The following is a 26,328-nucleotide window of genomic DNA, read 5'->3' as shown; positions in this document are numbered from 1 at the left end:
TCTGCGTAGAGGCTGGATGTTCTGGCTGGGATGTTACAAGGACGTCCTCTGTCAGGCGGGGTCTTCCACACGTGGTGGTCTCTTGCTCAAACTGTGTAAAGTATAACATATTCCTTAGACAACTACATTGCAGAAGAAACATCGCTCTTAGGCCATAACGTTTTTGGTCAATTTCTAGACCTGATTGATCTCAGACCTGGGTTGGAATATGGTCTGTAAACTCTCTGAAAATTTCAGCCAAGTGTGTGAATGTGCAGGGGTATATTTTCTCAGGGGAGAGGGGCTGTGGTTTTCAGCAAATTCTCAAGAGTATTCATGACCTCCCAAATTTAAGAAGCATGCTCTACCTGAGCTGTCCAATATGATAGCCATTAGCCATGTGTGGCTACAAAAATTAAAATTAATGAAAATTAAATTCAGAAACTCAGGCACACTAGCTGCCTTTCAAGTGGTTTGTGTGTTCGACTTTTTATCAATATGAGTAGTTCTACTGGACATGGAGTTTCCCTGCGGGGTCTCTGAACCCTCACTGAAGACTGTTTCTGGGTTGGGGACATAGCTGTCCCAGTTGGTTATTCCTGGAAGGATATTCTGGGATAGGGTTCCTGTTCCCACCCCAAGGTAAGTGGTGAGGGGTATGGAGGGGGCAATGCTTTCCTGGGTTCTAAACAACCCACGGCAACGCTTATTGCATTTTTTTTTTTTTTTAACTGAGCATGCTCTCTTTATTTATTGCTTCCCTTGAAGGCATGGGCCATGTTTTAATTATCTGCTGTGGGGAAAAACAATAGGAATGCGGTGTGGCTCCCCATCTGAAGGTGCTCTCTGAAGCTGCCTGGGGGAAAGTGGCTTCTCCCACCCTCACTCGTACCCAGCAGCCCTGGTGAACCTTGCCTGAGGGCTCTTACTCGGGCACATGCCCCACCCCAAGTCAGCAGTCACCTCTCTGCCTTGGGCCTCTCATCCTGGAGAAGGGAGTGTGGTGGCTGGGTGAGTTGAAAGACCACATCAGGGGTCTCGGGAGTTGTCACTGATTCCTCCTCCCCCTCCCATCACTTCTTTATCGTTCCCTTGTGGACTGAGGGCAGGATGCTCAGGAAGAGAGAAGGTGTTGGAGAGGAATACGACCCCTTTATCTACCTTGAGCCCTGCTGCACTTTGGCTGGGAGAGTCCTTTAGGGTTGCTTTGGGCCTCTGCCTGAGTGTGTCTGTGCAGGGCCCAGGCTGCTGGCACACCTGGAGTGGACACACCCCTCTGTGGCCTTGTCTCCTGTCATTTGCTTAAGAAATCTGATAACCTAAGTTTTTATTAGTCACTGAGGGAGGGAAAAAAAAAAGCCGGCGCCCCAGTGTGGGGTAACTGGCCAGCCTTCCGGTGACCACGGGGGGTTGCTTGCTTGCTTCAGGTCGCACAAGCTCTGTTCCTGCGCTGCTGGCTCTGACCTGTACATGTTCTAACTCCCTTGTGCCCTGTCTCCCCACACCCAGCCAGGGAATTCGTGGACAGAATAATGCACCTCCCACTACTAGTAGAGCAGCAACTCTAGATGCTCCAAATGGAAAGGGAGTTGCATTAGGTAGAGTCATTTGGGAGCGTTTGCCAGAATGCACGTGTCCCATAGTCCCCCACCCCATTTAATTACTGCCAGAGGAAGCCTCAGGAAGGGGTGTGGAGATGCTGGGTCAAAAACAAGTAGCAAGGTACCGGACCATAGAGTCTGTTCCCTTCTGAGCCTTTCTTGTGGGAAGGACACTGGGTGGCTCTCTCTGGTCTCATTTTGTTCTGTCTTTTTCTTGATTTCTCTGCCCTTTAAGAGTAAGCTCTGGGTACCCCAGTTCCCTGGTTGATGCTGGGAATGATCCTGGAGCCCCAGAAGAGAGAGGGAATGGCATCCTCTCACCATGAGCCTGGGTCCTGTCTGGATGGTTGACGCTGCAGGATGCGGTGGGGGTGTTGGGAGCCAGTGAGAGGAGAAGAGCTGGTGCTAGGAGGATACGGAGGAGAGGCACCTTCCTGGAATGCTTCCTCAGTCCCAGGACCTCCAGTGTCCCCTGTGCCGGGGGAGGGCAGCTTCTCTCTCTGGCGTCGCTTAAGTTTCCAGAGACAGGACGTCATCTGCTTTGACTGGTATACCTGCAAGTTGCCTTCCCAGCCTCCTTCAGCACATCTCGCCTGGGACTGGCTGTGTGCGAGGCGCTGCGCTGAGCCTGAGCCATCGGTAAAGGGGAAGCAGCATTTACTCTGTCCTTAATGAGCTCACAGTCTGGGGAGGGAGGCAAGCGTGGCAACAAACTATTAGTCTGGTAGGGCTACAAGGGAGGGATGCCTTGAGGGCAGAGACCAGCCTTAGTCACTGTTAGGTGAAGAGAGACCATCGTGGAAGGGAAGGGACCTGTTTTGAGAGTTTCAGCGTAGGGATATGTGAAAGATGAGGGGGGGTACTTCTAGGAGGAGGGAGGCATCTACCCTGAAACTGAGCTGTGCAGAGATGCTACTCGAATGCTCACGGCTGGTGGCAGTGGTGTGGAAGGACGCGGACAGACCACAGGGCACCAGCTGAGGGTGTTCATGGGTCCTCAAGGTGGAAGGTAAGATGCTTTGTGTTAATTATTCTTGGTAGTCTTCCCCTGGGGCTGCCCCCAGGTTTCTAAACCACTCAGTATTCCTGTCTCAGCTTCTCAATGAAGGTTCTGTGTTATTTGCTTGGATCCTGGAACATTTGGTGGTCCAAGGCTATTGAATTTGGGGTGGGGAGACCGTGATGAGGTTCATAGAATATAAGACCTTCTTACAAGCATTTAGGATGGCTTGTGGGGTGTGGGCAGAGCCACAGCTGCTGCTTGTCAGCCTGGGGGGGTCTGGGTGCATTCTGTTTGTTGGTATGGAAATATGCAGGTGGAGTTGCTGGCTGGCTCTGCTTTCCCTCTGACATCACTGGGTGCCTGAGTTCAGTCTGGTTCTATTGCATCTCCAAGGAGGAGCACCTTTTCTTCCTTTGCTGCTGTTCTTTCACCTCCTTGTCTTTCTCCTCCCCGAGATTGCCGTTGATACAGACTTCCGCTGCCAAAGCTAATTGTGAGGCCTGATCTGTGAATGAAGGCAAAGGCAGTTCCCATGACAACTGCAAAGAGTTTGAAATATAGGGGATGATGTGTGTGTGATGGGCTGCAATTACTTGGGTGGAAATTGATGTGTGGACACTGGTGACTTCAAACATAGGTTCTGAAGGTGGAGAGGATGTTGGGTTTCTTTGGCAGATCCTTTGTGTGATGGAGAGGGAAGGGAAGGTCACAGATTTCCCCCACAGTCGATTCCAAGTGCCTTCAGTGTGTGGAATGCTGGGAAAACAAAACAAAACAAAACAAAAAAAAACCCCGGGGCTTTGAAGAGGCACGACTCTAGCCATTCTGGTTGGAGAGGCAGGACACACAGAGACAGATAGCAGTACCAAGTGTCAAATGAGAAACATTGGAAGTACTGTCAGCTGGCAGAGGTCTAGGGTAACCTGAGAAGGCTTCCTGGAGGAAGTGGGGCTTGAACTGAGCTTTGAAGTAAAGCCCTGTGGGGAGTGACCTCCTTTAGGACACAGGCATGGCAAGAGAGGAGAAGTTGTCATCTGCCCCCTGCCAACTCTAGAAAAGGTAGGTTGATAAGAAAATCATAGAGCTACACAGAGCAGCACCAGCTGTATTGCTACAAGTGGCGGGGGGGGGGGGGAGGCGAGAGCCCTGCTCAGTCTCCCAATTTTTCAATCTGTAGAATGGGCATTAATAATTCCTGTCTCATTGGTTTGTTTTGAGGGTTAAATAAGATACAGTACATCATGGTCCAGTTATGGGGCTTGGCGTGGCGTTGCTGCTTGGTTGATCCTCCTGTAAACCCCCCCAAATCTGTCTCTGGATGCATCCCCATTTCCTAGTCTTTATATATCTGTGTAGGTTCTGGCCTGTAGGTAACTGTGTTTCTGAGGTTCTCTGTGTTGGGGTATTTTGTGGGTTCTGAGAGTGAGTTAATCCATTCACCTCTCCCTAGTGGGGAGGGCTGTGGCCCCATTCCTCCTGCTGGGAGTGCAGTGGTGTCTAGGGGTCATGATGGAAGGTGGGGAGGGACCTCCAGCTCCTATGCAGAGGGGTCCCAGGCACCTCTGGGTTGGTCACTGTGAAGCCCCAAGTGTAGAAAGAGGGGCAGATAGGGGAGGGGGTCAGGTGTGAGGTGTGGAGAATGTCCCCGCTGGAGGCAGAGTGGCCCCAGCATGCGCCTCTGTGTCTCCTTGGAGCTGTAGCGTTCCAGGTGCTTCAGAAAAGGGCAGGAGGCCAGGGTGGGATAGAGATGGTTGCAGGTGCCCTGCCTTGGGGACCACGGGCTCTGCTAGGGTGTCTGCAGTCTGCGGGGGGTGAGGCGGGACCTGTGGTTCAAGCAGAGAGTCAGGGTGGCTCTTGCAGCCTTGTGAGGAAGACGTGTGCTGGCTGAACAAGGCTCGGCCTCGGCTATAGTTCAGATGGCAGGTCGTGCCCTCCCAGGAGAGCAAGTATTCCTCTGATCCCTGGGGACCTCAGAGAACAGGTCGACCAGGAGAGTGTCCTCTACGTCTCAGTGCCCAACCCCCTGCCTCTCCACCCTCCTTGTGTAGAAACTCAGCTCAGCACATTCCAGCTCTGTGCAGAGCCTAGTGAGTAGGGAAGACGGGGCCCCTGCCCACGTGGGGAAGACGGCCGTGTAAATAAATAACTGCACTTGGTAGTGACGGCTCTAGAGGAGGCCCCAGGAGGAGTGGGTGAAGCTCCTGAGGGCTAGATGAGCTGGGAAGGTAGCAGTGGCAGGTGACATTTGGATTAAGCCTTGTACCATATTAGCTTGCCAGGTGGGGGAGAGGGAAGGGAACCTAGGCAAGGAGCAGCATCGCCAAGTCTCTGAGGCATGAAAATATTACTGTTCTTAGACCCATAGCTTAAAGGGAAGTGGTCTGGTTCAAGAGACCCTATCCCTCTTTAAGTTTCCCTGAGGTTGGCTGGGAGAGAGGGCTTAAAGAACTGGAATGAGAAACACCTGGGTTGGAATTCTAGCTCACCACTCACCAGCTGTGTGTTGATGGGCAAGTAACAACATCTCTAAGCCCATTTTCCCATAAGGTTGTGTGTGGACAAGTCAAATGAGATGCTCCCACAGCATGGTTGGCACAGGGCCTGGTACCTAGCAGGGGCTTGATAAACTGTGGCAGCCACAGCAGCAACGGTATTGATTGTTACTGTCCAAGCAGTGTTAGTTGCTCTTATCCAGCAGCAGACTGTATGAGGGTGGATGGGGCAGGGGTTTTGGGGACTAGGATAAAGGAGGGACTTCACTTGGCCTGGCCGAGGTAAGAGCCAAGGGGTGCAGAAGCCCATGGCTCAGGACAGTGCTCCTTGCCCTGCCTTGTCACCTGCCTTCCTCCCTGCCCTGGGGAGGAGCCCAGTAGGGCTGCTCTTTGCCCCCAGAGGTGAGGCAGGTGTGGGTCCTGGTGCCTTCTGGAGGCTCCTCACCAGAGCCCAGCTTTGCTGTCTCTCATGAGGCAGCTCGTCCCATTCTGAGTACCCCCTTGGAGCTTCAGGGAGGGGGCAGTAATTGGGCAGGTGTGGTGGAGTTGGTAGCAGAGCACATCACTGAAATGAGCTCTCCCACATCCTAACTAGTCCTACAAGTCACATCTGTGAGTTGAAAAGTAGCACACAATGAACTCTCTCAGAAATTGAGTGGTAGCTAGCAGCACCTGCAGTGTGGCAGGCACTGTGTTGCATTTTTTCACAGAATCCTCACACCTTTGTATGAGGTAGCTGCTTCTGTAAAATAGAACTGCAAAGTAGGCTAAGGGAGGTAAGGTACCACCACCAAGGTCCTGCAGCTAGATAGTGGAGCCAGGAAACTGAACCAGATACATGAGTACCAGAGACCATATAAGGGTCCCCCTCCTAGAAGACAGAAGCTCTGGGGTGTTCAGCTACAGGGAGGGGATGGGGTGAAGCAGGATCTCTCTGGGTTGCCTAGGAACTGCAGGGCTTTCCTCTCCCCATTCTGTTCTTTCTCCTTCAGTCTCCTGGGTGCTGCAGCCTTCAGAGGCTCAGAGTCTGGGCTGCCTCCCCTCCTCAGCCTTTCCAGGGGATGGGAAGCCCTGAAGTCTGGAGGCGCCTCCTCCTGTGGCCTTTCTAAAAGAGGAGGAAACATTGAGGGTGGTGGTGGTGGTGAGGCTGTCTGGAGGGGGTGGCCTATGTTCAGGCACTAGGGATGAGTATTCCTAGGGTGAGGTGGTGTTCGTGTGCAAGGGAGGGCAAGTCTGACTTGGTGAGGCTTTGAGCCACAGGCAATGTTGGCTTCAAGAGGAAATCTGCTGGAGGGAGGGAGGAGTAGGACTGCATAATGGTTGAGAGTCTGGTCTGTAGAGCCGGATAGACCTGCCTTGGAGTCCCAGTGCTGCCGTTTTCTAGCTGTGTCACCTTGGGTAAGTTACTTCACTTGTCTTGCCTTGTTTCCTCATCTGCAAAATGGGGTAAAGGTTCATACTGCCAAGGCTTTATTTTTTTCTTCTAAGATTGCAGGGGCTATTGCTTTTATAGCGTCTAGCACTGTCCTAGCTGCTGCTAGGATGAGGCAGTTTGCTGGTGTCCTAGGGCTAGAGAGTGGCCTGAGGGGGAAGCCTGCCAGCATCTGCTCGACCCCGACGCAGTCTGCCTTTGACCCTGTAGATGCAGAGGATGCCTCTGGGTATTACCTTCTGGTCCCCGACTCGGGAGTTGTTGAGGGTGTCCCGGGATTCCCCGCCTATCGGGGAGCGGCGGCGGGCCTGGGCCACAGCCAGCTAGGCTCCGGCACCCTTGGCTGTGCCCCCGCCTCCCGGCTGGGCAGGTCCAACCCCCGGCGGCCCTGCCCCCGCTCGGCCGGCGGCGGGGATTGGCTGGCGAGCGCGCCGCCCCCTCCACACCAGCCTCGCCGGCGGCGGGGAGGGGAGCCAAGCCGGCAGCTGGCCGCCGCCGCCTCTGCAGTGCCTCCCTCCGTGCGCTCCGGCGGGGATAATGGGAGGCCCGCCGGCCGATGCACCAGAGGAGGCCGGCCGAGGTAGAGCGGGCAGGGCGGGGAGGGACGAGGCTAGACCGGACGCAGGAGGAGGGGCAGAGCCCTCCTGGATCTTGGGAGGGTGGAAAAAGGAGAAATGAAAACAAAAACACTCTGGAAGGCGAATGAGCCCTTCCACCGCGCGTCTGGGTGGCAGCTGGAGGCAGGAAGATGGTCCCTGCTATCCTTTCTTTCCGAGGCCCCGTGCCTCCCCTTCTCCCCCTTTCCCTGCAGCGGTGCTGGGGGTGCAGCAGAAGGACTTTGCTGCTTTCCTGGTGTCAGCCTGGCTCATCAGTCTCTCCGGCTTCTTTTGCAGGTGGAAATAAAGGCTGGTGAAGGAGCCGGGCCGTGGGGGCAAGGGGCTGCTGTCAAGGTACCTTGTGTGTGTGTGTGTGTGTGTGTGTGTGTGTGTGTGTGTGTGTGTGTGTGGTAGAGGTGAAGTGTTTGATGGGATTGGATAAAAATAAAGGGTCTCCTCTGGTGATCCCTTAATCTCCCACTGTGTGTGTAGCAGCAGCTGAGGGGGAGGGGCGGCGGGGGTGTGGGCGGCCAATGAATTCTCAGGCCTGTGTGGGTTTTGTTTGGATTCTTTTTGCTTTCTCAGCTGGATGGTTTGGGTGCAGTTGGGATTGGGTTTGTTGAACTGGTTTTTTTTTTTTTTTTAAGACATGCAACCCACTCCCATCCTTGCCTCTGGAAATCTCTCGAGAATGTCCCTGCCACTGTTGGTTTGCATCCAATCTGCAGAAATCCTGGGGCGGGGGGGGGGGGGAGAGGTTAAGGGGGAGGGGGAATTGTGCTCCTGAGTCTGAAGCTGATAGGGTGTCATTAGTCATGCTGCTGTCACCATGGAGATGGCTGGAGGAGAGGAGGTGGTGGGGGTGAGGATATTTTGGGTAGGGTGGGGGCTGATGCAACATCATGACTGGGAATCCTGCAGGCGGTCGACTGCTGTTACTCTGTGCAGCTTGGTGTCTGGGGGACTGGAAGGGAATGTTACCAGGTGCGTGGGAAGTGGAGAAGGGGGCACTGAGCTTCTCCGTGTGGTTGTCTCGGGGCCAGGGCTGGGGTATTTGGGGCAGGGCAGAGTCTGTGGAATATAAGCCATTACGAGGAAACACAGATGTTCCTCCCTGGTTGGCAAGGACCAGGATCAGTAGGTTTCCTTGGGCTTTGCCCTGTTTTCAGGGCTGGGGATCCGCCGTGAGTTTGGGATTACTCAGCAGTATCCTCTGCTGGCCCAGGGTGGAGAAAACAGAGCAAGAGGCAGCTCAGTGTGGCTGCCTCTCAAGTCAAGAGAAGAGAGGCTGGGGAAGGAGTGTAGGGACAGGTAGGCAAGGCAGGACTGGATGGGACTTCTAGGAGGAGGGAGCCCATTCCTGCCCCTGCCTCAGCTCTGTCTTCTCCTTCAGCCCCTGGAGCCTATGAGGAGCTGGGGGAATCTGGTTGCTTGGGTAGCAGGTGGGTGAGCTGCTCATGTCCCCAGATGCTCTGAGATTTTTCTCCCTGGAAATCCTCCTCTGGCTTCCTGGGAAAACTGCGGGAAGCTCCCTGGAGGCGCTGGAAGTACCACCCTCACTGCCTGGCTGGGGACGCTGTCAGGGAGGGGCTCTGCCTTCCCAGAGGGGATGGGGGCTACTGGGTGAGGCTGCGGGGTGGATCAGGAGCTGGGGTGGTTCCCTGGCTTCCTCCCAAAGGAACTTACATCAAGGAAGTACTTGGGGGAGGGCAAGAAATTTGCTTCTGGGAGAAGGAGAAGGGCCAGGTGGCATTGGCTCTCCTGGGGAGCTGGGCAAGCCTTGATGAGGACGCTAGTAGTGGGTGACCACCTGGGACAAGACCGTGGTAGGCCCCTGAGGCAAGCAGAGGTGGTTGATACTGGCGATGCTGTGCGTGGGGAGGAGAGAGCTGTGAGCTCACTCCACACCCCTTCTCCGGTGAAACCCCCAGGTGTCACCTCCACTTCCGCCTCTGGCCGCCCACTGCTGTAATCACCTGTGTGCTGTTGAGGGCTGTGGACACGGAGATCATGGAGTACACCTGTTCTGCCCCCCACCCTGGGGAAAGCAGGACAAGGGGATGAGGACAGGTAGGCTCAGGGAAGGGGCAGCTCCCTCCCTCCTCTGTGTCTTTGGCCTTGTCAGCCAGAGCTTCTCTGCTGGGAGGAAGGACTGCTGGCAGGTTTGTTTACTCCGGAAAGCACCCCCTCCTGCCTAATGATGGCTTCTCTTCAGGTCTTTCCAAGTGTGTTCTCCTTTCCTCCCTGCCTGCATTCTGCTGTCCCTGCCGTCCTGATGGAAGCTCCCAGCTTAATACCACCACCCTTAGTGTTGTGGGCATGGAGCAGGGCTGCCTGGAAAAACAGAGGACGCCCTTCAAACATGTCTTCCTCCTTCCCCCTTCTCAGAGTGGGGCCTGAGCTGGTGGCGTTTTTATTATTTATTTATTTTATAAAATGTATTTATTTTGGCTGCGTCAGGTCTTAGTTGTGGCACGCGGGATCTTCATTGTGGCACGTGGGATCTTTCGTTGCAGTGCGCGGGCTCTCTAGTTGTGACGCGTAGGCCCTGGAGCTCACGGGCCCTAGAGCGCGGGCTTAGTTGCCCCGCAGCATGTGGGATCACAGTTCCTGCGTCCCCTGCATTGGAAGGTGGATTGCTAACCACTGGACCACCAGGGAAGTCCCGGGCAGCGTTTTTAAAGCTCTGAGGTGTTTGTGCTCGTTTTCATCGTTGTCTGTTGGAAAAGCCTAGCCTCCTCTTGGTCCAGGTTGCCACTGCCAGCAAGCACTTGGATCTGAGCCCCTGTTCCTGGTGCCACCTTCCCCCCAGATAGTTTTCTTAGGTGGCCAGTTGAGTGTGGTGTCCCACATACTCTGGTGGAGCAGTTTTGCTAGATCCTCTTCCGTCAGGAGGTGGTGGTGTAGGAAGATGTGTGTGGCGTGTGAGCTCATTCAGATCAGGCAAAGACTCTGGGACACAGGACAAAGGGGTCTCCCAGTCTGTGTTCCCACAGGATGGGCACAGGATGGGTAAGCCCCCTGGGTGAAGGGTATCCAGCAACCAACGGGAATGTGCTCATCTACTGTGTGCTGAGTCCTGCCAGGGTTTCAAGAATATTCATGATGTAGGGTGTGCGTCATGCCTGTCACAGGCATAGAGTTGAGCTTGATGAACGCACGTGGTCATTTACTGTCTAGCGTGTTACATGTCTACTCACGATACCCCGAGGAACATGCCATAGCATACGCTGTTGCCACTGCCTCCCTCTTCGCAGCCTGGACAGGAGTGAGTGCCCAGTGCCGAGAGCACCAGGCTGCCCTGCTCTCGGGCTCCCACACTGCTCCCATACTCTGCCCCATGGGAACCCTCCACTGGCTGAGGATGTGTGGAAACTGTTTTGGAACTGTGCCCGGGATCTCTGCCTTCTGTCTCTCCTTCGGGCCACTGCTCCTTTTGTCAAGGATCTGTGATCCTCAACTTGCCACACACCGTGGGTCACTCCTACTAGTTCTTTCTCGCCTGCTCTTCCCACTCTCCAGCCCTCTGTGTGGGTCCAGCAGGAAGTCTTTTCTCTCTGAGGTATGTTTACAAGCAGTAGTGAACTTGGGGAGATATGGAAGCAGGTGAGCATATCAGACGATGGTAGGAAAGGAACCAACCAAGAGGATTTCAGAGTTGAGTTTGAGAATGGAAAGAGAGGGCTTCACCATGCACAAGAAGTGGTAGAGTTAGAGTCCCAGAGCTCAGCTCCACCTCCTTGGTGACCCCAGCCATTTTTTAATGTTGTGGAAGAGCGGGAAGACTTTGTAGTACAGGTAGGTGAGTGAGCCGAAGGGAGAGCCTTCCTGCCCACCACGGTGCAGGCCCTGGAGCTACCTGCAGGGGTCACTGTGATGGCTCCTTAGCCCCCTTGCTGGGCTGGCTGAGGAGGGACCTAGGTGCTGGGCTCCCTCCAGCTGTAGATGGACATTTCTGCTAGAAACCATCATTGTGGTCTTGCCAAGTCCCCTCCCATGCCCCCGAGGCTGTAGCAGATGGTTTGGCTGGCTGGGGATGGGGGCAGGGAGTATTGGGAGGCCTTGGTTTGGCTCAGCTTTTGGGTATCTTGTCTTTCCCACCCTGACCTCCTGGGCTTTGGGCCTCATTTTCTCTCCTACTCTGGCATCTGGCAGTCAGCTGAGGACTCCCCCTCATTACCAGCCTGTCTGGAGCTTCTGAGGAGGAGATAGCTTCCTTATCGATTAGTTTAGGAAGCCTTTGGGCAAATAGAGATGGGGTGGCTGAGACAGTTAAAATCCACAGATTATCACGCTATCCAGAACTGTGATCCTCTTCCCATTCACTTTATCTCCCTTTCTTCCTCCCTTTGTCTTTCTGCATTTACTGAGTGTTTACCACGTTCCAGGTATAGTACTAGGTCCTGAAAAATAAGAGAAATTATGATTTGATGTTCACAATATCACTAGAAGTAAGAGACATCGACCAAGTTGCCTAAAACTGTAACACTGAGCGCGAAAACCATCACTGGCAGGTGTTGTCGTTGTTGTTTTTAAATACAGTAAATGCTTTTGATCTTTGTGCTGTGGTTGTGAACTGGCACGGGGCAGACCAAGCCTCTCACCCCCAGCCAGCCCTGCTCTTTACATCTGCTTTCATCGTCGACTTAGTGGACTTCCTAGGACTTTGAAGGAAGCATCAACATGCCAACCGTATGTTCAATAAGTTAGTGTTTCCAGGATCTGGCGAGTACAGATTAGCGTAGTGGGGGTCAGAAATGGACCTGCTGAGACGATAGCTTAACTTTGTTTTGTTTTAATTTTTAAATTTTATTTTAATTTTTTTGGCTGCACTGGATCTTCGTGGCTCCGCGCGGGCTTTCTCTAGTTGAGGCGAGCGGGGGCTACTCTTGGTCGCGGTGCGTGGGCTTCTCATTGTGGGGGCTTCTCTTTGTTGCGGAGCACAGGCTCTAGGCGCGCGGGCTTCAGTAGTTGTGGCTCGTGGGCTCCAGAGCGCAGGCTCAGTGGTTGTGGCGCACGGGCTTAGTTGCTCCGCGGCATGTGGGATCCTCCAGGACCAGGGACCGAACCCGTGTCCCCTGCATTGGCAGGCAGATTCTTAACCACTGCGCCACCAGGGAAGTCCTGATAGCTTAATTTTGAAAGGAAGGTGTTGGCTTTAGATGTGTTGGGTTTGAGATTCAGGAAAAGCTGGAAGAAAATACTGTGCCTGGGCAGTTTACCTTGAACCTGAAATTGTCTTCTACTCATTTGAAGTGTGTGGGTCCTGGAGCCCTTACTGCTTTAAGGAGCGCCCATGAGGCCACTGGCTGGGAAGAGGAGGATGAGAAGTGCAGTTGTCCAGTTTCTTTTCCTGTCTAATCCCAACTCTCCTACTCTTGGGTTCTTTCATTAGCCATGCGGCAGTCCCTGGACTTTAGTCTCCTCTGTAAAATGAAGGGGTTGCCTCCAGAGTTAGTTTTTCTCAAACTAAAAGGGGGGAAGGACCTTTTTCCTAATTCCCAAAATATTGCAGACCAAAACAGGTCCTACTTTGTACAACTAGTTGGCAGCTCTAGCCACGTGTGGCTCCCCTCAGGAGTTCAGTACCATCTAGACCAATCTGTTAGCCATTGGATGAGATGGTCCAGCGAATGTATACTTGGACGGAGCAGCAGGTTCAACTTGCAGTGCTGGTTTCTAAAGGCTTATTCTTGGTTCCTGTGTTTATGTTGTGGTGAACTGGTGATAAACAGTTTATGGGCCATTCCCTGAACAGCATTACTTTAGAACTTTGCTTCTGGGAGAGCAGAGGGTCTCTGTTTTGACCCCTGTCTTCCGTAGTCTCAATCTTGGGGACAGAGCCACCACTTGGAAGAGTAGAGATCTTGCTGCCCCCGAATTCTCTTGGAATACCTCAAAAGATTTTACTTGCATCTCAGCCTCTGTAGATAAGGATGCCTCCTGTCTGTCCTTTTATATCTGCAAGTCTCAGGTTCTCATGGTGGATCGTCAGAACCTGTGGGGCAGGACGTGTGTGTGTGTGTGTGTGTGTGTGTGTGTGTGTGTGTGTGTGTGTATGTGTTTGTGTGCTGCATGACTTAGAGGAAGAGAACAGTTAAGGCAGAGGCCAGGCCCCTGTAGTTGCCAGAGTGAACTTGGGCCCTGCCAGACACTAAAGTTCTATTGCCTTGGGCAGGGTACCTTGACTTCTGAGCTTTCTCCATTTGGTGGCTTGAACAAGTTCAGGCTGTGTGAAGAGGGTGCTGCCTGACTGTACCAGGCTGTGCTGGAGCCAGAGCCAGGAGACCGTGCCTTCCCAGTTGGGATCATTGTTGCCCTGTACCAGAACTCTAGTGGGGGAATACAGAAATGGATTTCCAGTGGAGTGCTGGAGGCTGTGCTCAAGAGATGCCTACCCTGTTTTCCCTGGCACTGCAGATTCCTTTCTCTTCTCCACCTGTGCTCTCCATCCTAACATGCTCTTCTCACAGCCTCAGCCCATCCCCATTCTCACCCCTCGTGCTTTGAGCTCAGCCCTAAGTAGACTGAGCAGAGAGAGGGCCTCCAAGAGCACTGCTTTGCAGGGCATGGGCAAAGGACTCCTTGTGTCAGAGTTATCTAGGAGCTTGTAAAAACGCTGCAGGGCTGCCAGGCCGAGAGAGCCATCTGTTGGGGTCACTCCTGTGGGTTCCAGTCACATAACTAGGTAGAATGGATGCAGGATGACTGGGTGTGGGAGCCCCAGAGGTGAGTGTTGGAACCTCTCAGCAGGTGGGTTGCGTGGCATCCCCTTTTCACTGCCCCTACCGCTTGTCCCTGAGTCAGGTCCTACCTGATGATTGAGCTATACACTGACCTCTGCCCTGTGGCCCTTTTTTCCACTGTTACTTCTCCTTGGTTCCTGTTTTCCAGCTGTGGGTTCCCAGTGGTGTCATTTGGACCCTGGGTAGTAGTTAGGGCTTAGTTCTGGGGTTGTGTGGTTGGAGTGGTATATGCCTTGGGGCTGTATTGACAAGTGATCTGGAGCAGTCTGAACACCCAGCTGGGAGCCAGAGCCCAGGGTTCTGTGTCCAGCCCCTGGGAAGCCCCTCCCCCTTACTTTCCAGAGGCTGCCTCCTCCATGTGGGGGTCTCTGCTGAGGTCTGGGGAAGCGGCATGTGGAGGGAGACCTGGGCGGGTGGCAGGGCGCTTCAGCCCTAAATACTTGCTCCCCTCCACAGCCTCCACCAGGATGCGCAGGGGCCACGCTTCAGCTTGCCTCCAGAGTTGCCAGCGGCCGGGCCCTCTGGTTCAACTAGTTTAGTGCATATTAGAATCGTCTGTGGAGCTTTTGAAAAAGAAAATATCAATGTCTAGGCCTCAGACCCAGAGAATCTGATGTAACTGGTCTGGGGTGGAGCCCAGGCCCCAGCATTTTTCACAGCTCCCTAGGTGACTTAAATGTGCACTCAGGGTTGAGAGCCACTGCCCTCATTCATTTTGGCTTTCCCTGTGTCTCCTATATCCCTGGCTTGCCCTGGAATTTTTTTTCTCATCTATTGATAATTATAGTGAAAATCTTTCCAGATGCTGTATTTATTAAGACAATGAGACATGTCAGGCAAAATACTGGATTGAGTGTTCTGATCCATAAGTTCATATTCAAACCAGAATTTAAGAGGGAAATTCTGTAGCTGATGACAGAAACTCAGTGTTCTCCTCTCAGCTTTTAATTTTAAAAAACTTTTATTGAAGGATAGCATCCACACCATAAAAGCACATACTGTGTACAGCTTGGTGAGTTTTCACAAAGTAAGTACACCTGTGTAACCAGCACCTGGATCAAGAAATGAGTACCCTCACCCCATTGCCATTGTTCAGAATTTCTGAGGCATTTGGGCAAAGTAGGTGAAGCTATGCTTAGTATAGCAGTGTTTGCTTGCTTTGGGCCTGGAGGACTTCAGCTGGTCCTCTCTCAGGAACACCTTTACATGCCTGTGTGGGTGTTCCTGAAACTGAGTGGATTTTGAGGTGATAGGGCGCAAGGCAGAGGAGTCCTGCAAGCCCCTCCCTGGTGTTACCCTCTATTCTGTCTACCCTTTACTTCCTTTTCCACCTTGGCCTTTAGGCTTGCCAGTCCTCAATCTTGGCTAAATCCAAAAGTCTGTAACATCTTTTGGCTTTTTAACCTCTTTTTTCATTGTATAGATACTACATGTTCCTTGGAAAAATTAGAAAATAGAAATAAATAGAAGGGAAGAAATTTGTCCATAACTCACAACCTGTTTAACCATTTCTAACTGGAATATCCCTCTGCACTCGATTCTATGCACACTGGATGCTTGTTCCGTGTTCTTTATAAAATTGGAGTCATGCTGCATTATAGCCCACTTTTCCCTACATAATAACTCACTGCAGTGCTATCTGTTGAGCACTTACCATGTGTGTGTCTCATGGGGCAAAGTTTTCATAGTTCTCTCTCTCATAGTTCTCATGACAGCTCCAAGTCAGATGGTGGTAGCCCCACCTTTCAGATAAGAAAACTGAGATTCAGGACAGTAGTATGACCAAGGGCCCATGTTTCATAAGGGGGTGGAGCTGGAATCGAGGCCAGGGATGTCTTTTTAACATGGTTTGAAGATAAAAGATATTTCTCCTTCACCTACTGATAAGGTGAACTGTGTTAATACAACTCTTAATACTGAACTATCTTTGCATTCCTGGAATATACCATGGTTGGTAATGGGGAGGTTTTTTTTTTTTTTTTTTTTTGCGGTACAAGGGCCTCTCACTGTTGTGGCCTCTCCCGTTGCGGAGCACAGGCTCCGGACGCGCAGGCTCAGTGGCCATGACTCACGGGCCCAGCTGCTCCGCGGCATGTGGGATCTTCCCGGACCGGGGCACGAACCCGTGTCCCCTGCATCGGCAGGCGGACTCTCAACCACTGTGCCACCAGGGAAGCCCGGTAATGGGGAATTTTTTTAAACATGCTGTTTTGCTTTGATTTATTAATGTGGGAGTTTAGCATCTATATTTGTGAGTGAGATTGATCTATAATTTTCATTTTGTGTTTTTATTGTCAGATGTTGGTATTAGAGTAATGGTAACTCCATATAATGCGTTGTGAAACTTTTATTCTTTCTTTATGCTCTGGAACAGTTTAAATAGTCATTTTATTCCTTAAGGATTTGGGAAAAAAAAAAATCTGCTGGTGAAACTGTCTGAGCCTGGTACCTTTTTTGATGGATGGGTCTTTGCAGCTTTCAGATGTTTTTCCCCCTGTGGCTGTTGGTACAAAACACTTACTTTACCTTTTCCATGAGATCTGTTTTCAGATTTATTATTGATAGCATAATGCATATATGGTTATTGGTTTTCAGTTTCCTCAGTATCTGATTTTTTCACTTTCTTAATTTCTAATGTTGTATATTAATTTTGTCTCTTTTCCTTCCTTAGCTTTGCCAGTTTTATGTGATATAAAAGCAGATTTGTCAGTTGTGCTTTCTGTTTTCTAAAGCATTAATTTCTGCTTTCATCTTTATTAATTGTCTTTTTCTTAGGTTTATTTGGTGCGTACTTTTTCTTTCTTTAAAATATTTATTTATTTATTTATTTGGTTGCACTGGGTCTTAGTTGCGGCTCACCAGCTCCTTAGTTGCGGCATTTGGGCTCCTTAGTTGTGGCATGCTAACTCTTAGTTTCAGCATGCATGTGGTATCTAGTTCCCCGACAAGGGATCAAACCCAGGCCCCCTAAATTGGGAGCAGAGAGTCTTATCCACTGTGCCACCAGGGAAGTCCCCAGTATGTGCTTTTTCTAGATTCTCAGTTGGATCCTCAGGACACTCCATTTTTTCTATCTTTGTCTGCTTTTTTCTTCTTTGATCACAAACACATTTAAAAATATGACTTTTTCTCTAAGTTATACTGTGGCCTCCTTCTCCAGGTTTTGATATTTTATGTCTGTTGGAGTTCTTGGGGAGATGCCGATGGCTTACCCAACCTGAAAATACCACGTCCTGATGTAGCCTGACTCCATTCCTCCTAACACAGGCCTAGTAGAGAATCCCTGTATGTGGAAAAATGTCAAGGCCAGACAATGCAGTGCCTGCTTACTTTTGGGGGCTTTGTCTCCAAACCCCTAGGAAGGGATCTAGTAATAGCTTACCAGCTTAGCAGACGGGACCTGTGGAAAACTTTTTTTTTAAACCCAACAAGCAAAATCAATTTGAATTACTAGGACCAGAGCATATCCTAAGCCCAAATTGAAGTTTTAGTAGTATTTAGAAAAGCCTCACACATTAGCACCGGAGAAAATGAAGCTAGAAGCTAAGGATAGAGAGAAAGAAACATTTGACCTAGAGCTCATGGCCCAGCTGAGCTGGCCTAGGCTGCAGGTTCAAGTCTTGCTCCCTGTTCTTTCATGCACCTCTAGAAGCTATGGCCCAGTTGGTGTCCTTGAGGCTGTGAATAATGTCCTAAGATGGAGAGGACAGTAGAAGACAAGTGAGGGATCCATAGTGCTAGAAGAAACAGGGTGGGCATCGATCTCCTCCTGTGCTCCGCTGAAAATCCGTTTCTGTGTTCCCTCCTAGAACTCGGAGTGCTGGCAACAATGGTTCCAATTAGGAAGGCAGAGTCTCCCCTCTCTGGGTGCAGCAGGGCCTGGTGTGGTGTGGGGAGGCCTCTGTAGCCAGCCTGAACTTGTTCAAGCCAGCAGAGAAGGACTTGGCCCAGGGGTCACACTAAGGGAAGACAGTGCAGCACCTTGCTGGGTAGAGTTTCTCACCCTTTATCTTGACTCCCTAGAGGACACTAAAGGCCAGGGGGAGGGTATGGGCAGGGGACAGAGAAGGGATGAACTTCGAATTCAACCTAGAGACCGATGACAAAATTATTTTTATTCTTTCGTTTTCTATTTTTCTCCAAAGTGGAAAAGAAATTTTGGGACTTTAAATAAAAGTAGTACAAGCCCATTTAAAGAAATAAAATAATATCAAAGTATGTAAACTGAAAACTGAAAATCCGTTTATCTTCTCCATCCCAGTATAATCTCTATTAACAATCCAAAATGAGTACATGACGCCAAAATGAGCACATGAACGTAATGCCTTTCCTGCAGTAATGTGTTCATACCATACCTTTTTTGGGGTAATCTTTTTTTTTTTTAAATACAGTATGTTTTATTTGTTTTTAAAATGTTTATTGGAGGATAGTTGATTTAAAATGTTAGTTTCTGCTGTACAGCAAAGTGAATCAGTTATACATATACATATCGGGCAATCTTTTATTTGCTCATAATATGTTGAGGCTATCTTTCAGTGTTGGTACACTTATCTTAGCCTTCTAAATGGCTGTGGAGTCTAAATGGCTGTGGAGTCTTTCATTGGTACACTTATCTTAGCCTTCTAAAAGGCTGTGGAGCCTTCTAAATGGCTGTGGAGTCTTTCATTTCAGTTAATTGTAATTGTTTCCTTATTGATGGACACTTATAGTTACAATTTCTTGCAATTATAAATGATGCAGTAGTTTACATATTTGTACATATATTTGGGGGTTCTTTGTTCAGGTGTTTGTATAGGGCAAAATCATATGAATGGAGTTTTAATTGACACCACCAAATTACCCTCCAAAAGGTAATTTGATAATATCTATCAAATTTGCTCTCCTACTAACACTGAATGAGGAATTACCAGTTTTTAATTTTTGCCAATTTGGTAGGTGAAAAAAGATATATCATATTAGTGTATTTAATTAGTGAACTTGAGAATGTTTTATGTATTTATTTATTTTGGCTGCACTGTACGGCTTGCGGGATCTTAGTTCCCTGACCAGGGATTGAACCCAGGCCACCACAGTGAAAGTGCTGAGTCTTAACCACTGGACCACCAGGGAATTCCTGAGAGTGTTTTAAATGTTAACCATTTTGCACTTATTCTGTGTATTACCTGTTATGTCCATTACCTACTTTAAATTAGATTGTCTTTTTATTGATCCATTAAAGTTCTTAATATATTATCAGCATTAACCTCTATTATATTTTGAAAAAAAAATTTGGCTTCTCATTTGTCTTTCACTGTGTCTGTCAAATGGAATTTGATTTTTGTACAATTGGAATTCATCAGTATTTTGGCATCCAAGTTTTTACTTTTTTTTAGAAGAGAACCATGCAACTCTTTGTTTTTTAAGTTAATTAATTAATTTTTGTCTGCGGTGGGTCTTCACTGCTGTCCGTGGGCTTTTTCTAGTTGCTGGCGAGCGGGGGCTACTCTTCCTTGCGGTGTGCGGGCTTCTCATTGCGGTGGCTTCTCTTGTTGTGGAGCACGGGCTTTAGGCGAGCGGGCTTAAGTAGTTGTGGTGCATGGGCTCAGCAGTTGTGGCGCACGGGCTCTAGAGCGCAGGCTCAGTAGCTGTGGTGCACAGGCTTAGTTCCTCCGAGGCATGTGGGATCTTCCTGGACCAGGGATGGAACCCGTGTCCCTGCATTGGCAGGTGGATTCTTAACCACTGCGCCACCAGGGAAGTCCCAAGTTTTTACTTTATAGTATAGTCTTATTTTACATATTTAGATCTCTTTAAGCTGAGATTTATTTTTGTATATGGAATAAGATAAGGATTGATTTTTCCCAAATAGAAAGACTGTTACCTCCAGTCTGTTTATTAAATATTTATAGTTTCCCAAATGGTTTATAATTCTACCTTAAGCATTTTATAAATACCCATATATTCATGAGCAAATGTTTTAGGGCCTCTCTTCAGTTCCATTGAATTATTTGTCTGATTCTGTGTCAGTATTTCATTGTTTTAATTACTGCAATTTTTATGTAACAATTTGGTTTAAACAAAAACAAACTCATTTTTTTCCACAACATTTCTTTGGCTTTTCTTTTGCCAAATGATTTCCTTTTCCAAATATGCTTACAAACAATTTGTCGAGTTCTGTGAAAAATGTTGGGATTTTTCAATTGGGATTACATGGAATTTATAGATTACTTGGGGGAGAATGGACAGCTTTATAATGAGTCTTCCTATCCAGGGAATAGGAAGTGTATCTGTTTATTCTAGTCTTTTTGTGTGCATCAAAGTTTTTTAAAGTTTTCTTCATATGGTCTTATACATTTCTCATTAAGCTTATTCCTTGGATACTGTAGATTCTGTTGTTGTTTTTGCCTTTATACTTTCTAGCTGGCTATTGCAGGTATATTAGAAATGCTCTGGTTTTTGTCGGCTCCTCTGTGATGGCCAAGCAGCCCCTTGTTCCCTCACTCCCTGTATGCACTGTCTGTACCAATGCAGTGATACTTTAGTGCCTGGTATGAATTCCTCGTGGTGAGGTGCTCATCTTGCTCAATTTCGTTCCCTAGTACCTGGCACAAAGCCTGGCATGCAGTAAATCCTTTTAATAAATGCTGTGGAATCAAATTGATGACAGAGACAATGAGCTTCACCTCCTCAAAGTGTGACAACCTAGGCCAACGTGAGGAGCAGAATCTAAAGCAGCCCTGGCAGCCAAGCCTGGGAGCTGTGAGGCGGGTAACAGAGACGGGGCACCTGCCCTGTCCCCACAGTAAAAAGAAGGTCCTGGGCCATTTTCCCACAGGCCGATATCAGGGAGGAGCCCTCTGAACCCATACCTCATAATTACCCTGGGGCTGATGCCCACTGGTCATTAACCCTCATTAGCACTAAGTAATAGGGAGAGCTGCCCTCGTGGTTTCCAGATACCTGAGGACGGCATAAAACAAACTTATCTGCAACTGCTCTTTGGGGATGAGGATTCATCAAGGCTGGAAGCAGAGCTTGTAAGACCACTGGTGAAATTGGCTCCGCGTCTGTGTGGCTGGTCTCCTTTCTCAAATGTAGTGTCTTCTCTCTACTGTTCTCTTCCAGAGTCTATGACCGCCCCCCGCCCCCACCCCCACCCCCCCGGCCAGGATTTCTAGGTGAAGTTTATTCCTGTCAATGTGCTAATCCTTCTCATTGTGTTTTCATTTTAAGTTTTTACTTGTAACTGGGGAATGGAAGGCACATTTTCTTGGTGGAACTGTCCAGTGCAAGCCACTCTGCCTTGCTGCCCTGCCGGTCTTACCATAACCACAGGTCCCTGATTGCTGCTGCCTAGGAAGGCTGGACCCACCAGGACCCATGAATGAGGGACTCCTCATCCCTGGGGCATGGGGTCTACAGACCTGGAGACACGAGAATCCCCGCTGCCGTTAAGCAGAGGTTGGGATTTCTGCCTCTTGGCCTGTGTAAAAAGAAGGTGGGGCCAAGCCACAGGAGAGCCTTCCCGGCACCACCCTCTAACCTGTGCCTTGCACCAAGTAGAAAATAAACTCCAAGCAGCCAGCAAAAAAAAAAAAAAAAAAAAAAAAAAAGGTGTGGGGGAGGGAACCAGCTTGGCTCGTGCATGTGAAAGAAATAGCAATTACAGGTGGGCTGTGAGCCACTTCCCAACCCTTGTGCATCTGGTTCAGTGTGTCACCGCGTTGCGTTTTACTGCAGCAGTGAATGGTTCTCATTTAGCCTGTGGTCTGTGCTCGCCCTCTCCTTCAATGCTCAGGGCGGCAGAGGAGAGATAGAAATTCTTTCTCTGGCTCTTCTGCTAGTTCATTTAAACCCCTGGAAACGGTGGAACCCAGGGTACCCCCATGAGGCCAAGGAGGAGGCGGGAGCACTGCTCTGGGCCCCTGCCCCATCCGAGTCTTACTCCTTCTTCCAGTGCCCAGCTGGGGTGGAGGAGGTCGCCATGGGCCCTGCTGGGGCCATGACGAGTCCTCCAGCTCCTTGTGGCAGCCCCAGCTGCATCTCTGCCAGCTCTGGAGGAGCTGCCTTCTCAGGGTGCTGAGCAGAAACTCTTGACAGATGGGCCTCCGTGAACCCATGGAGTTGGTCCAAGTGCTTCTCCCAGAGCAGAGTGCATTCTGGCAGTTACGCTGCAACGTGGGGCTGCTCAGGGCTTTGGCTCACCTGTTGGAGAAAGCCTTTTCCTAGGCCCGACCCATACCTGCTTGTCGCCCTCTTCCAGGAGTAGGGGCACTGACCCCTGACAGGTGGAGCCTGCGTGTGCACATGGTGGGTGGAAAGAGACTGATGTTCCCTGCCAACCAGGAAGACACTCAGTTCACCCAGTTTCTGAACTAGCTGGGACTTCCTGCTTTTCTGCACTCACCCTCACTCCCATAGGGTTATTGGAGGGGGATTCTCAAAGGGTAGTTTGAGGACCACTGTGTCTGAATCCCCTCCATAGACACACAGGGTTGCTATCTGGGGGTGGGACCTGGGAATCTGCATCTGCGGCCAGCTTCCTACAGGTAATTCCTCTGTCCACAGGAGTTTGAAAACCTGCCAGTCTATGGAGTAATGTAAAAGGGGCTCTGTTTATTTGGGGCTCCCAGTGCTTGATGAGGACAGAAAAGACATGCCTTTAAGTGCTCTGATGGTTTGTGGAAAGGCATTATGCAAACACTTGTGAAGAACCAAGAGAGACTAAGTGTAAAAGCTATTAAATTTCAGATAATATCAAACTCTAGGAAATTGTTAACTTTTTTGTTGTTTATTACGAAGAATGCAAGTTCATTGTAGAAAAATCAGGAAGTTCAGGTATGCAAATAGAGAAAATAAAACATCTGTGATTTTACCACTCAGAACTCCTGTTAATATTTTTATAGCTTTTAAAATTTTATAATCTTTTTATAGCAGTCATATTTTTTAAAATTTAAAACTCTTTATTGATTTTTACCCCCGATTATAAAAATAATGCATGTTTATTATAAGCTATTTTTTAAAATAAATTTATTTATTTTTGGCTGCGTTGGGTCTTTGTTGCTGCGCACGGGCTTTCTCTAGTTGCGTCGAGCGGGGGCTACTCTTCGTTGCAGTGCGTGGGCTTCTCATTGCGGTGGCTTCTCTTGTTGCGGAGCAGGGGCTCTAGGCGTGCAGGCTTCAGTAGTTGTGGCATGTGGGCTCAGTAGTTGTGGCTCATGGGCTCTAGAGTGCAGGCTCAGTAGTTGTGGCGCACGGGCTTAGTTGCTCCTCGGCATGTGGTATCTTCCTGGACCAGAGGTCAAACTCGGGTCCCCTGCCTTGGCAGGCAGATTCTTAACCACTGCACCACCAGGGAAGCCCTAAGCTATTTTTAATTGGTATAAAAATTGGTGTAAAATGTTTTGATTTGCAAAATTTTTATTGCTATATTTAGTTGTGATCTGCACTTCTTTGTGAATATATTGTTTTGCTTTGCCTGTTTTTCTTTTGTGTGATTTTTCTTATGAATTCATAAGAGAGCTTTATATTTGTGTTAGTGGTATTAATGCTTTGTTGTACCTTGGCAAATATTACAAATGTCTGTTACTTTTTTTGTGTGTGTGTGTGTTACTTTTTTAATGTTTTTGTTTTACTTTGCCAAACTTTTTTTTTTTACATGTTTGTATGATTAAATCTAGTTCTAGTAGTTTATCAGTTTTTTTGGTTTTTGGTTTTTCCAAGAAGAACAATCACTGCTTTTGCATATTTTAAAAGGAATTGGACAAGGTCAGACAGATATAGGCCTGACCTATGCATCTCACATTTTAATGTTCATCCAAATCACCTGGAAATTTCTGTACAGTACATTTTCTAATTCAGCAGGTCTGGAGTGGGGCCTGAGATTCTGCATTTCTAACAAGCTCTCTAGTGATGTTACTGCTGATGTTCATTGAACCACACTTTATTATTTATTTATTTGGCCCTGCTGCGAGGTTTGCAGGATCTTAGTTCCCCGACCAGGGACTGAACCCAGGCCTCGGCAGTGAAAGCGCAGAGTCCTAACCACTGGACCGCCAGGGAATTCCCTGGACCACACTTTAAGTAGTAAGGGCCAGAAGTTTCCAAACCTGGCTGATCACAGAGGTTCTTAAGGAGCATTTTAAAACACTGAATTTTCTGGGCCTTCTCCTGGAGATGTCAGGCTGTGGCCACATCTGGCTGGGTGATTGAGAGACAGTGCCTTGACCCTTCTGAGCCCTTGGAGTTCTTGTCTATAAAACAGAGAGATAGCGCTTACCTCACAGGGATGTGGGATAATTAAAGAATAAGAAAGATCAAAGAAGGAGGAGATATGGGGTATATGTATATGTATAGCTGATTCACTTTGTTATAAAGCAGAAACTAACACACCATTGTAAAGCAATTATACTCCAATAAGGATGTTAAAAAAAGAAAAAATAAGAAAGATCAGCATTTTTTATGAGCTAGAAAAATAATGTAATAAACAAGTACCGGGCCTGGTGCCTTTTTTCGAGGGTAGCTCTCTGACAGATTTCTACTTGTTTCCTGATTAATATTTTTAATATTCCCACCTCTTTCCTAGAAAATCATTCTTTCATCCATGTTTTCAAACTTTTTAGTAAAGTACTTCACGTCTTAATCACTGATGATGGTTATATTCTTTTTACATTTCTAATGTAAATTATTATGTTTTCTTTTAAGAATCATCAACAGAAGTTTGCTTATTTTATTGGCCTTTTGGTGAACCATCTATTAGAGTCATTTATAAATACCACTACATTTTGTTTTCTAATCAGCTGTTTCTGTCTTTACTGATTTCTCTTTCCTGCCTTTTATTTAGTTCTTATTTTCTAGCTTCTTGGATTGAAACCTCTGTTTACCTTCTTACTTAACAAAAGTATTATAGAAGCATGAATTTTTCTCTGTTAATAACTGATGTTTTCATTGGTATTAATTAATCTTCAAATCTGTAATTGTGACCTTTTTCCCACAGAAACAACTCTATTTTTGTATTCATATCAGATTATATATTAATGATGTTTAAAGTACATACTTACCATAACAAGTACAACTAGCATAAACAGATTGGAAATAAATGTAACTGTGATTTTGATTTTTTTTTTCCTCTTGACCCTAGAGTTATTTAGGAGACTTAAGATTTCCAGATGCTGTGTTCTTTTTGGTCAGAGAGGGCCAAAGGCCGCCCTCCCAGGGCTGTACTGCTTGTCAGCTCAGGCTGTGATTCTGTGCTCCACATGAGCCTGTGTGTTCTGTTGGAGCTTGTGTGTGTTGCTAAAGCTTCAGGTTAGCCCTCTGGGGTGTGCTCTGTACATGTAGGGGGAAGGGGTCTAGGTGGGGAGTGGAATAGCCCACATCCTGAGGCTCTCCAATTCTCCCGACAGCCAGCCTGACACTGCCCAGGTGTCCTATTTCTTACTTGCCTTCTGCTCTGCAGTTCTCATCCAGTGCTTGGGGTAGCGTGTGGGGCTCACTGTCCTTCAGCGGTGGGGAGAACTTGGGGTCTGGTGGCAGGGCAGGACTTGATCAGACCTGAGTTCTAGAGCCTTCCTCCTGCTGCCGAGGAGCTGTGCTCACGCTGTTTCCTCTTCCTCGTCTGTAAGATGCGGATAATGTTACCTTTTCACAGAAACTGGAAGAGTCTTAGAGATCATCTAGTAACATAACTCTTCTAAAAAATATTTTGGGGCTTCCCTGGTGGCGCAGTGGTTAAGAATCCGCCTGCCAATGCAAGGGACATGGGTTTGAGCCCTGGTCCAGGAAGATCCCACATGCCCCGGAGCAACTAAGCCTGTGTGCCACAACTACTGAGCCCACGTGCCACAACTGATGAAGCCCGTGCACCTAGAGCCCGTGCTCCACAACAAGAGAAGCCGCCACAATGAGAATCCCGCGCACCGCAACAAAGAGTAACCCTCTCTCACCGCAACTAGAGAAAGCCCGCACTCAGCAGTGAAGACCCAATGCAGCCAAAAATAAGTTTAAAAAAAAAATTCGATTTTGGCACAATTTCAGAGTTTTAGAAAAGTTACAAGAATAGTACAAAGAATTCTCTTCACTCAGATTCCCAAATGTTAACATTTTGCTACATTTGCCGTATTCTTTTCTATCTCTTTCTCTATAATTTTTATTTGAACCATTTGAAAGTAAGTAGCAAATGCGACACGCTTTACTTCTAAATACCTGAGTGTGGAATTTCTAAAATCACATAAATAACCAAAGTGCAATGATCAAAATCAGGAAATTAACATAGATGCAACACCAATGTAGACTTAATCTTGTGAACACTAATAACACTAATCTGCAGACCTTATTCAAATTTTGCCATTGTCACTACCTCTTTTGTAGGGGGAAACACCCCAGATCACACATATTCATTGGTCAGGTTTTTTTAGTCTCCTTTTGTCTGTAGCAGAATCTCAGTTTTCCCTGACTTTTTTTTTTTTTTTTTTTTAAAGCAAGTGGCCCAGATAGATAAA

General features: G+C 48.5%; 1 protein-coding gene across 3 annotated transcripts in view; it reads left to right on the top strand.

The window, feature by feature from the left end:
- Positions 1-26,328, top strand: part of TET3 (tet methylcytosine dioxygenase 3) — a 112,336-nt gene that overhangs the window by 7,220 nt on the left and 78,788 nt on the right. The window contains exons 1-2 of one of the 3 annotated variants that reach the window (XM_030877610.2): positions 6,985-7,087; positions 7,401-7,457. The exons of 1 other annotated variant lie outside the window; for it this stretch is intronic. In XM_030877610.2, the coding sequence (XP_030733470.1) occupies positions 7,064-7,087; positions 7,401-7,457 (81 nt within the window). In that variant the 5' untranslated portion in view covers positions 6,985-7,063. Of the gene's footprint in view, positions 1-6,984; positions 7,088-7,400; positions 7,458-26,328 lie in introns of those variants that run through there. One more of the 3 variants, XM_030877605.2, reaches the window with a different exon arrangement.

This window comes from Globicephala melas, chromosome 12, assembly GCF_963455315.2.
Source record: "Globicephala melas chromosome 12, mGloMel1.2, whole genome shotgun sequence".
Taxonomy (NCBI): domain Eukaryota; kingdom Metazoa; phylum Chordata; class Mammalia; order Artiodactyla; family Delphinidae; genus Globicephala; species Globicephala melas.
Note: the sequence above shows the minus strand (reverse complement) of the source record. Positions and strands in the feature narration are given on the sequence as shown.